A 13,355-nucleotide genomic window follows, 5' to 3' on the forward strand; every position below is an offset into this window, starting at 1 on the left:
CATATATATTTCTTTAATGCAAGTACACCTGCTTAAATAAAGTGATTCACTCCATTACCAGAAGAAATGTGCTTATCCTCAGTGTGCTGGAACCAGCGCTCTTGATAATTGCTCTTAAGAACAGTTTTGTGGGATGCTTAGAACACGAGTTTCATTTGGTCCAGTGAGAAATGAATTTAAGTGATGACACTGTTTGCATTTAACATAAACTATAGGATGAGAAGTTGTTGATCTTATGGAAGAAACTAATCACTAAGCTATACTTTGCTTGTGGTCCTGGCAGTGTGGAGGGAAATGGAATCCTCATGTGCTCCATTGACAACCTTCCTGCTCAGCTCCCAATTGAAGCCACTGAATACTTTGGAGACAGACTTTTCCCCTATATCTGGGAAATGGTAAGATGTGTAGACTTTAGGCCAGGTCATTTTGTGTTGTTTTCTGCTTCTGATTGATTTTCTTATGTAGCTTGCTGTGAAGGAGTGATGTAACAAATTTTGATTTGGTATAGTTAGGGAAATGAAACCTCTAACAAACAAGACTTACCTACCAGCCCCATTATTTTTCTTGATGAATGTTGTATTTTGTCATTACCAGCTGGATTCAGATGCCACCAGACCACTGGAGGAAGAAGAGTTCAGCCCACAAGTCAGAGATGTAAGAATGGTTATCTTTGTATAGTAGTAGTATAATAACTGAGCAAAGATAAAGTTTATGAATAGGAATTTTATCTTGTGATCTTGAGACAAAAAAATAATCATCACATTAATTTGTTCATTATTTTGGTTTAACTGAGAACAGTATGCAATACATCCATGATAATTTACATGTTGGTAATATGCTTAGTGTATGCATTGTAGCAAAGTATGAAGCTTCAGTGACACAAATAGCTTTCACCTGTGTGTGTGTGTGTGAAGAGGTTATTGTACTGCATATTTTCACATCTCCAGTATTGTGTCCGCTCGCTTGGAATATTGGTGACGGCAGTACCATGGAAACCATCATGTTGTAACAGAGTACAGAGTTCAGCTGTGCCGCACCACATAGAAAATTGTTGTTTACCACTGCAGCAGACTTCCTGCTTCATTGCCTGACGTTAAGTTTGTTTACAGTTTAATGAGATTTAATGTGACCTTTTTATCTATTCGTTCCACAAGGCTGTTATCACCTCTAATGGAGTTCTGACCCCAAAATTTGAGTACATCGAAAAACTTCGAGAAAGAAGGTATGTCTTCCTTCAGACCAGAATTTTGATGATGTCTGCCTAACTTTTACATTTGATATCTAGTACAGCACTCTCCTTAATGTTGGGTACAAAGTCACATTTGTCTTTGAGTTCCCCCTCTCAGTGTAAAATCTAAATCAAACGATTCAAATATGATTAAAGTGCACGTTCCAGACTTTAATTCAAAAACATTTTCATACATTTTAGTTTCACCTTGTAGACACTACAAGACTTTTTATGCATAGTTCCCCTCATTTCAGGGCACTATAGTATTTGGGACAATTTGCTTTACGGGGGACTCATGTACAGACTTGCGTGGATTTCCTACTGAGACATGGCGTACGCTCAAACCCAAATGCCTTACCGTATATATCCCCGGAACATTTTGGATTTGTGGCAGATATGTAAACTTGTTTCCCGGTGGCACTAGCAGTGCTAAGCTTTCGGTGCTCCCTCTCGCTCTTTCATCGGCCGAGTGTCATAAGAACAAACACTCTGAACTTCTACATGTGAGATAATCCCATTCTTGTCGCCAGTTGTTATGTATTTACCTTATTTTAGGTTAATAACGAGGAGACAGGCAGGAGTCAGGTTGCCAATCGTTTACTCAAGACTGAACTGACAGCATACAGAAAATCAGCTGGTACGGTAGCCTTTTGGGGCCAAACATAATGACAGGCTCGGTACTTAATTCTGTTGGATCTCTCCGGATATTAGTCCTTTTAGTGCAGTGTATGTTAAACTGGAAAAAAGCATCTTTGAACAGAGGAGGTGGTCTCAGGTATCACCTTCTCAGAGCTTACAATGTAGCATTGTCTCTCCTCCCCAGGGAGTTTCACAATCATTCACATCTTTGATCCTGTGATCAAAACCCGCCTTCAGGGAGGTAGACAATTCATAGATGATAAAGACTCAAACGACGTGCACATTGGTCAGGGGATTCAATGAGACATGTAATTGTAACAACCCTCTCTTCTTATAAGCTGATACTTCCCACCATCTAGTTTAGAAATGAAGAAGCCTTTCGGAGGGGAGGTAAAACGTCTTCAAGATCCAAGAAGAAGTCCAGTTGCCCTTTTTGAAGCTCTTGTGAATGAATTCTGAGCTGGATAGAAACGTCTTCTCTACTGAATTTCCAGTAAATGCCTCCAAATTCATTGGACAGCACTTCATCCTGCAACAAGACAATGATCCCAAACATACTGCTTGTGTAACGCTAGACTTTCTCAAAACTCAAAAAAACGAAAAATTCTTGAACGGCCAGAGCCATTCATCTGATTTAAATTCATGCAGAGTTGAGCATGTCTTTTACATGCTGAATAAGAAACTTAAAGGGAAAAGTCCAAGCAGGAGTAGAATGTGGCTGCAGTCGAGGCTTGGCAGGGGATCACTAGGGAAGATACTCAGCCTCCTGTTGATGTCTGTCAGTTGCCAACTTCAAGCAATCATTGCGTGTAAGTTATCTGCAACAAAGTACTAAACATGACCGCGTTATGTACTTGCCATTACTTTTCCCCAAAAATTATGGTGCTCTAAAATGAGGGGGACTATGTATAAAAATTGTTGTAATTTCTACATGATGCAACTGATATGTATTTCAATGACTAAATTAAAGTGTGGGATGTGCTTTTTAATCATGTCTAAATTGTTAGATTTAGAATGTTACACTGAGGAGCAGAGGGGTAACTCAAAGAAAAATGGGACTTTGTCCCAAACATTATGGAGGGCATTGTACATGTTTTAAAGTAAATGATCTTGTTAAGTGTTTGTTTTGTGTTTAATTAGTAATCTTTCATTTGAAATGTTTATTATGAGCTGTTTTAAAAAAAACATGATGATGCATACCTGTTTCATCTACGAGTCATTGCAACCAATTTAAGGATGACTTGTTTTAAGATTACGAGACAGGTAATATCTGTGGTTTGTTTCTTATGTTTTCGTAGCTCCCCTGCTCTAACGTTCCAAAATGTAGAGGTTTTCGATAACAGTTGATAACTTTCTAATGACTGTAATTTTGTGCTTTGTAGTCCCTTGTTTTGCTCTTTCACCTTTTAACTGATCCTTTTAAAGTTTTTTTTTTTTTTAGTTTCTGATGTTTTAGCATCCTTCAGCTGGCAGTGGTACAAGCTGAACACAAAGCCACTAACTTTCCCCTTGTGGTTGCTTCTGCACAGTGCTGCCCCCTGTGTCTGCTGTGACTGCGTTAACACCTTGCACTGCTAGCACACTAATAGACCACCTTTGCTAGCCAACTGCAGAAGCTGGAGTTTGCCCTTGGGCATCAAGTGGTAGAAATATCTTCTCTTCTCACTTAACATCAAAATTGTTATCATTAATTGTGTCGAATCATTTCACCTTTTTTTTCATCTATTTTTGTTTTTTTTTAAGAATTAATCTTTAAATTAGAAGATGAATACCAGTTTAATTCTATGCATCCGGTCCAAAGATTAATCCATTTATCCTAGCTTAGCACAAAGGCTGTGAAGCTGCTAGCCACTCTAAAGTAAAATACCTTCAGATAGTATGTTCACAACAGTTCAAACCATGCTGACTTAGATCATACCATCTCAGACTGTTAGCATAGCTTGTAATTTTTCACCTTCTTAGCGAAGGGTGCTGATTTTCAACTACATTTAAGACTCACCCTATATGTTTGCTAATTTTTGCTCTAAAAATGTTCCTATTAGTTTATGACAGTGCTGATTCGGGGCTTGTGCTAGGGACAGGTCAGACATAGTAGGTTATTACTAAGAACTGATTTGACTTTTTCTTTTTTTTTGAGAGCCATGACTGAACCTCATCATCCCATCATTTTAAATGTCTCTACAGTATATGTTTGGCCCTCTCTCCTCTGTTCTCTGAATTTCTGTAGAGGACCATTGTGTAGAGAGACAGCTTTTATTTTGCTATTTTACCAAAGCAACAGATTACAGTATTTGCTATTTGCTATATTTCCTAGCAAAAGAATGTCTCAATATCACCAGTCTATACACGCTGTTTCGAATGGGCTCTATAAATATCAGCTAATTTTATTAATGCACTCAACAATGTTTGTGAAGATATCTGCAGACACTGTTCAGTTCAGCTGCATATAGTGATTGTCAACGCACATTTGGCAGTCTCTGATGTCAGCAGTTCTTTGCTCTGGCCGAGCAAAAAGTAAGCGCTAGTGTAGCGCTGGAGTTTTAGAAGTTGAAAAACAAAGACCTGTGACAATTTCAGGCTTCCGCTCTAGCTCTTAACCACACTGGAACCACTTTGGTGGAAATTGCTCTGCTGTAGAGAGACTTTGTTACGACATAACCTGACATGCACCTCCCCACTAATATAAATAAACTTTGCAGTGGTGTTACTGGTTCCCTTGGTATACTTGTGTAGCATAATGCTTTATTCAAAAATTATCTTTGAAATAGAACTGTCAAATGTTTTAGGGTGTAATTGTATCTGTGTGGCCCTGTGATGGACTGGTGGCCTGTCCAGGGGGTACCCTGCCTCTCGCCCAATGGCAGCTGGGATAGGCAATTTCAGAATAATGTTACACGAAGAAACACTTTGAAACATTTTAAGACTCAATTATTTACAGTACATAAAAAAAGATTCCGAAAATTTGGAGACAGCTCTATGCGGGAAGAATATGGCTGAAAATCAGATTTGGATGCCTGTGATCTTCGGCCCCTTAATTTTATCATGGAAATCCCTGAATGGGTTCAGGAGACAATGTCACTGCCATGGAATTTATATTCCTAAATCAATTCTGATTTCATTTATTAGAAAGAAAAAATGGTCAAGAATGCTTAGTAGTTTTACTGAGTTTCTGTGCTAAGCTGGGATTGTTGGATCTGCAGCAGTTGGAGAGATTCATTCGATGCCTTCCTCTCACTCTTAAAACAGAGTAATTGTAATTTGCATGGTTATCATTGACATGTAATCTTTGTTATCCCAAATCACTATTTTGTTTTTCTTAACAAATATCTTAAGTCTTTTTTGGCTATCATTAACACGCTATTTAATTCACTAATTATTTAATTTGTTTGTGTTGATCATCAACAGTCAAGCTCAAAACAGCCTTGCTCCTCAGGGGCTCTATGAATATCTGAAGAGGTTTTAACCTCTTCTTTAGTGAAGCCTAAGTGTTATTCACACCAAATTGTACCCTCACTCATATTTGGGCCACCTCCCAAACTTGATAAGTTTTCTTCCAACTTGATACTAAGTATAATTTTTCCAAATAAGCCCTGCCACCAAAATCTTAATCCTTTTGATTAAAGTTTGGCCCTTGAAATATGTAAAGTGTGGAAGAAATTCTCTTGAGGGTGCGTTTATATTTTCTCCTTTAATTAAGTTGATGAGTGCCAAGCTGACTTCCAGTCAGTGGTGCTGCAACACATGCATGTGTGTTGCATTCAATTAAGCTAGAGCTAAGAAGTCCAGGGGCCCACTTTTGAGAGATTTGAGGTGGTGGGTAACACAAGAACGCTTGTTTGTTTCATATATGAGAACTTGATCTATTTTTTGTACTCTGGTTCTTCTGTGTATTGTTGAAGTCTATCAATTTCCTGACACTATAAACAGCACAAATTTGCAGTGGATGTACAATCACTGATTTAAGATATTAAAATTTCTCATCCTGTAATCCCCCCCATCCTCAAAAATTAGACATGTAGTTGAAACTTCATTTAATTAACATTCTGAATTTCCCTGTGTTATTTCCAACTTTAGAAATGAATGTTGTTTGTCCTGTGTGGCTCAGGTTAATGTGGAACATGAATAGAAACACACTGAGCCTCACTGGAGTCACACTATCTTTCTGACGTGGTTCAAATGGGTTATTTTTAGGGCGAAGGCCCAGATCATGACGAAGACAGGCATGAAGCGAGTTCTGCTCCTGGGTTCAGGATACGTCTCTGGACCTGTTGTTGAGTATCTAACCCGTGATGAGAAGACCCAGGTTACAGTTGGTGAGTCTAAAATACTGAGAAGTGTTGTATAATTCAAAAAAAAAAAAATTTCCCCCTTTTTTTCTGCCATATTTTTCTGCCATGTACTGTTTCTGGAGTGGTATGTGCTTCCACCGGGACATGGAAATGTCAGATGACAGAACAGATGATTTACTGACATGCTTTAGCTTACTATTTAGAGAAGACCGTAAGGCAGCTTCGGAGAATTCCATATTAATCATGGCATCAGAGACAACTGTTTTACACAGACAACTGTGAGTTTATTTTAGTATTATTGTTGGAAGGAGCACCATTCAAGAGCTCACATTTAAGTTCCTCAAAGAGCTATGCAGTAGGATTGGTTGTATTTATGGATTTATTTTTGAATGTATTTATTTACAAGGCATACATCTGAAAAAGACAGTTGTATTGAAATTGAAAGTCGTCTTAGGCTTTGTCCACACATACACAGATATTTTGACATTGTCACAAAGACTTGACCTTTATTTCTAATAGAAATAGAAAAATACTTTATTCATCCACGTGGGGGAAATTCAAATTGTAATGTCGCTCAATTAAAATATTTACAATGAGTGTATATTAGAATAGAAAAATACTTTATTCATTATTTATTCAATAGAACAAAAATAATAATTATAATGATGAAGAAATAATGAAATTAAATTGAATAAATAAAGAAAGAATTTTATGAAAAACATTCAATTCAATTCAAAATTCAAAAATACTTTATTTATCCCAGAGGGAAATTAAATGTTGATGTAACTCAATTAAATCAAGGAGTTATTATAGATGCTGATGGCTGTGGGCAGGAAAGATTTCCTGTAGCGGTCCGTTTTGCATCCAAACTGAAGAAGCCTTTGACTGAAGAGACTCTGTTTTCCGATAACAGTCTCATGGAGAGGATGTTCAGGGTTGTCCATAATTCTCTTGATTTTATGCAAAATCCTTCTTTGCATTATTGTCTCCAGAGGTTCCACAGTCGTCCCCAGAACAGAACCAGCCTTCCTTATCAGGTTGTTGAGTCTTTTTAGGTCCCTGGTTCTGATGCTGCTGCCCCAACAGATGACGCAAGAGGAAATGACGCTCTCAACAACAGACTTGTAGAATATCTGCAACATCTTGTTGCAAACCTTGAAGGACCTTAGCTTCCTCAAGAAGTACAGTCTGGTCTATCCTTTCTTGTAGATGGCTTCACTATTGTGTCTCCAGTCCAGTCTGTTGTCCACATGAACACCAAGGTATTTATATTCCTCAACCACCTCCACTTCTTCTCCCATGATGGAAACAGGGTTTGATCTGACCCTGTTTCTCCTGAAATCTACAATCACCTCCTTTGTTTTGTTAACATTCAAGATGAGATGATTGTTCCACACCATGCCACAAAGCGGTCCACCAGCTCTCTTTACTCAGCTTCTTGTCCATCTCTGATACACCCGACCACTGCAGAGTCATCTGAATATTTCTGTAGATGACAGGAGTCTGACTTGTACAGGAAGTCTGAAGTGTACAGAGTGAAAAGGAATGGTGAGAGTACAGTCCCCTGTGGTGCTCCTGTGCTGCTGATCACCTGGTTAGACACACAATTCTTTAGTCTGACAAACTGTGGTCTGTTTGTCAGGTAGTCATTAATCCAGGTGATTGTTGAGGCCTCCACCTGAGTCTTCTGGAGTTTCATACGAAGCAGATCAGGCTGAATTGGTTGCATCAAAACAACCCTGTAAGGCTTCTTCAGCTTCCTGTGACCACTTTCTAACAGTCCTTTTTGTGACAGGTAGTCTCTGGACAAGGGGTTTATATGCTGAACAGAGAAAAACAAGGTTGTGATCTGATTTACCCAGGGGAGGTCTTGATTTGGAAATGTATGAATCCTTGACATTTGTGTAAAACAAATCCAATGTCTTGTTTTCTCTGGTAGAGCAGCTGACAAACTGTTGAAAAGTTGGCAGTGTAGCAGAGAGTGAGGCATGATTAAAATCACCAGATATTGCCACAAAAGAATTGGGGTGTTGTGTCTGTATCTTAGCAACAACGGAACTGATGACATCACATGCAGTGTCGGCAACAGCTGAGGGTGGAATGTAAACAGCCACCAAAACAACACTGGTGAACTCTCTTGGCAAATAATATGGACGAAAACTTACTGCCAATAGTTCAATGTCAGGACTGCAGAGACGACTCTTCACAGTAACATGTCCTGGGTGACACCATCTGTTGTTGACAAGCACTGCCAATCCACCCCCTTTCCTTTTCCTGCTACTCTTTAAATCTCGATCTGCTCGTACAGTCAGGAAGCCCGGCAGAGAGACGCTGGAGTCGGGGATATGATCCTGCAGCCATGTCTCAGTAAAACACATAATGCTACATTCCTGATATTCTTGCTGAGTCCTTGTCAAGGCTAGAAGTTCATCCAACTTGTTAGCTAACGATCTTACATTGCCCATGATGACGGATGGCAGAGATGGTTTGAACTTCTTCTTTCTTTCTCTCCTCTTTGCTCCTGCTCTGCATCCACGACGCCTCCTTATCAATTCCAGTGGGATTTCTGGCTTCAGTTGTCAAATTATTTCTGCTTTTCCAATGTTAATCAGCTGCTCCCTGTTGTAAACCACCTTGTTGCTATGGTTATGCATCATAACAAAAGAGTAAAATATACAAAAGTATTGGGAAAAATCAATCCAGCTGCACAGCATCCAAGGCAGGAAGGAAAAGTTGTCCAAAAAATGCAATTTCTTCCAAGAAATAACAGGAATGAAATTTATAAAAAAGAAAAATCTCAATGTGAGGTACAGAGCTACTCCAACGTGCTGCCACCCTCAGCAGCGCATTCTAGAACAGAAGTCAGAAGTCATTGTTAAAAAGCCTTATGGCTGTGGGGACAAAGGACCTCCTGAACTTCTTAGTCCTGCAGATGCTCCTCTGTCCTGCCAGGATGCTGTGGAGGGGTTGCTTGTTGTTCACCATCAAAGAATATAACTTCCCCCTCATCCGCTGCTCCACCACAGTTCTAAGAGGGTTCAGCTCCCTGCCTATCACAAAACTGGCCATTTTCACCGTTTTTTTCCAGGCGTCTACAGTTTTTTTTTTTTTTTTTTTTTTTTTTCAAAATTCTGTTTTTATTTTTTTCAAGAAATTGTATACAATGTCAGAGGAAAAGTAACATGAAAAATCCCCTCCCCCCACCTGCCACCCCTTACCCAAAATAAACAGCAAAGCTGACAGTAGAACTGCAATATTCGCATACAAATAATATAAAGAGAAAAAAATAAAAATAAATCAAACAATAGTAACACAATAATAACATAAATAACAACAGTAACATAAAAACAATATTCAAAAACAAGGAAAAAAGACAAAACGAACAGGAAACAAAGGTGAGGAAAGGAGAAGGAGATAATAGATGGTAGTGTTTTCACTGAGGGAAGGATGGGGGGGGGGGGTATCTCTGGATTTTAGAGCAAGGTTACATGAGTACAAGACAAGGTGGGAGTTAGGCTTGGGGAGTCAGCAGAGGAGAGAGTTCAGAGGGGTCAAGAGAGGAAAAGATGGACATGAACAGACCCCAGGTGCTGTCAAATTTGTCTATGTTATTTTGTCTCGTGTATCTGATTTTTTTTCAAGATGTAAGCAATTCAGTAGGTCCCTCATCCAATGTACATAGGAGGGGGGATGAGAGGATTTCCAGGTCTTAAGAATGGCCTTTTTAGCCACTACAGAAACAAAGGCAAGGGCGTCTTTCTTGGCCTTGGAAAGGCGAACATTACTGGGGGGTAGACCAAAGAGAGCGATTAGAGGTGAAGGGTCTATAGTCTTGTGGAAGGCCTCAGAGATTACTTGAAATATGGACGTCCAAAAGGGAAGCAACTTGGGGCAGAACCAAAACATGTGCATCAATGTAGCCGGAGCCTGCCTACATTTATCACAGATGGGGTCAACCTCTGGTTTTATTTTGGAGAGCCTGACTTTAGTCCAGTAAACTCTGTGAATGAACTTGAGCTGTATGAGACTATGGCGAGCGCAGATGGAAGAAGAATGAATCTTTCTTAAAACTTCAGTCCAGTCTTCATCATCAAGTCTGTACCCCAAATCTGCCTCCCAATGTTGTCGTACAGTTGTATCGTCAGAGGATGTAGAACCTATAATTGAAACGTATACACGGGAAACCGTTCTTTTACTGTAAGGATTCGTTTTCAGTATGCGATCTAACAAAGCTTCATTTGGGGGGGAGGGGAAGTCAACAAAGTTTTTCCTTGCAAAGTCTCGAATCTGAAAGTACCTGAAAAATGGGATTTGGGGAGATGAAAATTCAAAGACAGCTGGTTGAAAGAGGCAAATGTATTGTCTATGTATAGGTCCTTAAATATAGAAATACCCTTCTTTTGCCACACTCCAAATGCATTATCACATAGGGAAGGGGGGAAGAATGGGTTGTTGTTACAGGGGGACAGTATGGAGATCGCTTGAATGCCATAACTGCGCTTAAACTGATTCCAAATGCGCAGAGTTTGACCTACCACAGGGTTGTGCGTAAAATCAGACAAGGGCATAGACAGTGGGGCACAAGCTAGTGCTCTAAGGGATGCCGGTCTGCATGAGGCCGCCTCCAAATGTACCCATGTTGGAACCCAGTCACTGAGGCCATAATGGCAGTGAACCCAGTAGAGGGTGCCATGTATATTTGCTGCCCAATAGTATATTTGGAAGTTGGGGAGGGCCAGTCCACCAGATGGTTTTGGTTTTTGTAGAGTTGACTTGCGTATTCTGGCTGGGCCTTTATTCCATATAAAGGAGGTAATTGACTGTTCTAGGGTTTTAAAAAAGGACTTGGGAATGAAAATGGGGAGTGCTTGAAACAGATAAAGAAATTTTGGTAGCACATTCATTTTCACTGAATTTACATGGCCAGTAAGGGAAAGGGGTAGTGAAGACCAGCGGGCAAAGTCCTGTTTGGTGCGCTCTAGAATGGATATGAAATTTCGTTTGTATATGTCTGAAAGTTTTCTAGTGATTATGACTCCAAGGTATCTGAATTCGGTCTTAGCTAGCTTGAAAGGAGCAGCAGATGGGGGCAGGGCATCCACAGCAATATTTAAAGGGAAGAGTTCACTCTTGTTAATGTTTAGTTTGTATCCAGAGATCATGCCAAATTGCTGAATGCAATGAAGAACCTGGGGAAGTGAGATGGTTGGGTTAGAGAGGTAAAGTATTATATCGTCTGCAAATAGAGAAATTCTTTGCTCTATCCCTCCTCTTGTAATACCATGAATTCTACTGTCTGTGCGTATAGCTATAGCCAAAGGCTCAATGGAGAGAGCAAAGAGAAATGGGGAAAGAGGGCAGCCCTGCCTAGTCCCACGATGAAGTTCAAAGTATGGGGAGTGTATGTCGTTTGTACGAACCGACGCCAGGGGAGATGAGTAGAGGAGTTTTTCCCAGGCAATAAATCCCTCTCCAAGACCAAATCTACGCAGAGTGGCAAACAGGAAGTCCCACGCCACGCGGTCAAATGCTTTCTCTGCATCCAATAGGGCAAGAAGCTCGCTGGACCCATGAGCGGAGTTGGTGTAAACAGTTTTTAGCACTTGTCTGATGTTAAAAAAGGACATTCTGTTTTTTATGAAGCCTGTTTGGTCACCATTGATTAATTGAGGCAAGATTGACTCTAATCTCCTCGCCAAGACCTTCGCCAAAACTTTAGCGTCCGCTGGGCAGAGGCTTATAGGTCTATAGCTGCTACACTCAAGAGGATCTTTGTCTTTCTTTAAAATCAAAGAGATTGATGCTTGTCGGAGGGATTGTGGCAACAGGCCGGTTTTGAGGGCGTCATTAAACATGTCAAGCATAGGTTTTGTCAGATGGTCCAAGAATGTTTTATAAAACTCGATGGGGAACCCATCTGGCCCAGGGGTCTTACCACTCTGCATAGACATAATTGCTTGGGCAATTTCGTCTACAGTAAGAGGCTGATCTAGCTGTGATTTGGTGTCCTCGTCTATTGAGGGTGTGGGGAGGGCATTAAGGAATGCATCAATCCGCACCTGGTCTGTAGTTGATTTACAGCGATATAGCTCCTTATAGAAGTTTTCAAAGCAGTTATTGATGTTAGACGTGTCAGTGATAATACCTAAGTCGGGGCATTTGATTTTGGTGATTAAGTTTTGAGAGTAACGCTGTCTTAATTGCAAAGCCAGGAGTTTACTAGGCTTGTCCCCAAATTCAAAGTATGATTGCTGTGTTTTCCGTAACATCTGGACAACCTGATTGGTGGATAGTAAGTTGAATTTGGTCTGGAGTCTGCCCATATAGCTCTGGTTTGGGAGAGACTGCATATTGCTTATCTATATTTAGAATGCCCTTAGATAGTTCCATTAAATGAGATTTACGTTGCTTACTAATGAATGATGAGTAAGAGATCATACGGCCACGTAGAAATGCCTTCAGTGCTTCCCAAATGATAGATGGGGTTGTATCTGGAGTGGAATTAATCTGTAGGAGCACGTCGATAGCGGCAGCGAGAGAATGGACAAAGTCGTGGTCTGATAGTATGAGGGGGTTCATTTGCCAGATTTTCTGGGTGGGGGGTTTACCTGATATGAGTAGAGTTAGGAGGAGTGGGGCATGATCTGAAATAACAATGCTCTTGTATGAGCAGGACTTGATTATGGATAAAAGTTTTTGGTCTATGAAAAAGTAGTCAATCCTGGAATAGGAGCGATGAACATGAGAGAAGAAGGAGTTACAGTTTTTGTCTGTAGTGCAACTCCCCCAGCAGACAACAGCATAGAACAGTGCACTCTCAATGATAGTGTGATAAAACATGCACATCATATCACTGCTGACACTGAAGGACCTGAGCCGGCTCAGGAAAAAGAGACGGCTCTGGCCCCTCCTGTACACTGCTTCTATGTTGGCAGACCACTCCAGTTTATTATCCAGCACCACCCCCAGGTATTTGCAGGTCTGAACAGTCTCTATCTCCCCTCCATCAATGCAGACTGAATGGTATGGGGTTTTAGATCTCCTGAAGTCCACCACCAGCTCTTTGGTCTTGGTGGTGTTCAGGAGAAGACAGTTCTTTTGGTCCAGTCAGTAAAGGCCTCCACAAGGTCCCTGTACTCCTTCTCCTGTCCACCGCGCACACATGCCACAGCAGCCGTATCATCAGAATACTTCTGTAT

At 40.4% G+C, this 13,355-nt stretch overlaps 1 protein-coding gene across 2 annotated transcripts in view; it reads left to right on the forward strand.

Moving 5' to 3' along the window:
* Positions 1-13,355, forward strand: part of aass (aminoadipate-semialdehyde synthase) — a 70,925-nt gene that overhangs the window by 21,311 nt on the left and 36,259 nt on the right. For both annotated transcript variants that reach the window (XM_075469292.1, XM_075469291.1), the window contains exons 11-14: positions 284-395; positions 595-654; positions 1,155-1,222; positions 6,059-6,180. In XM_075469292.1, coding sequence (XP_075325407.1) covers positions 284-395; positions 595-654; positions 1,155-1,222; positions 6,059-6,180 — 362 coding nt within the window. The remainder of the gene's footprint in view (positions 1-283; positions 396-594; positions 655-1,154; positions 1,223-6,058; positions 6,181-13,355) is intronic.

Source organism: Odontesthes bonariensis, chromosome 7 (assembly GCF_027942865.1).
Source record: "Odontesthes bonariensis isolate fOdoBon6 chromosome 7, fOdoBon6.hap1, whole genome shotgun sequence".
Lineage (NCBI taxonomy): Eukaryota > Metazoa > Chordata > Actinopteri > Atheriniformes > Atherinopsidae > Odontesthes > Odontesthes bonariensis.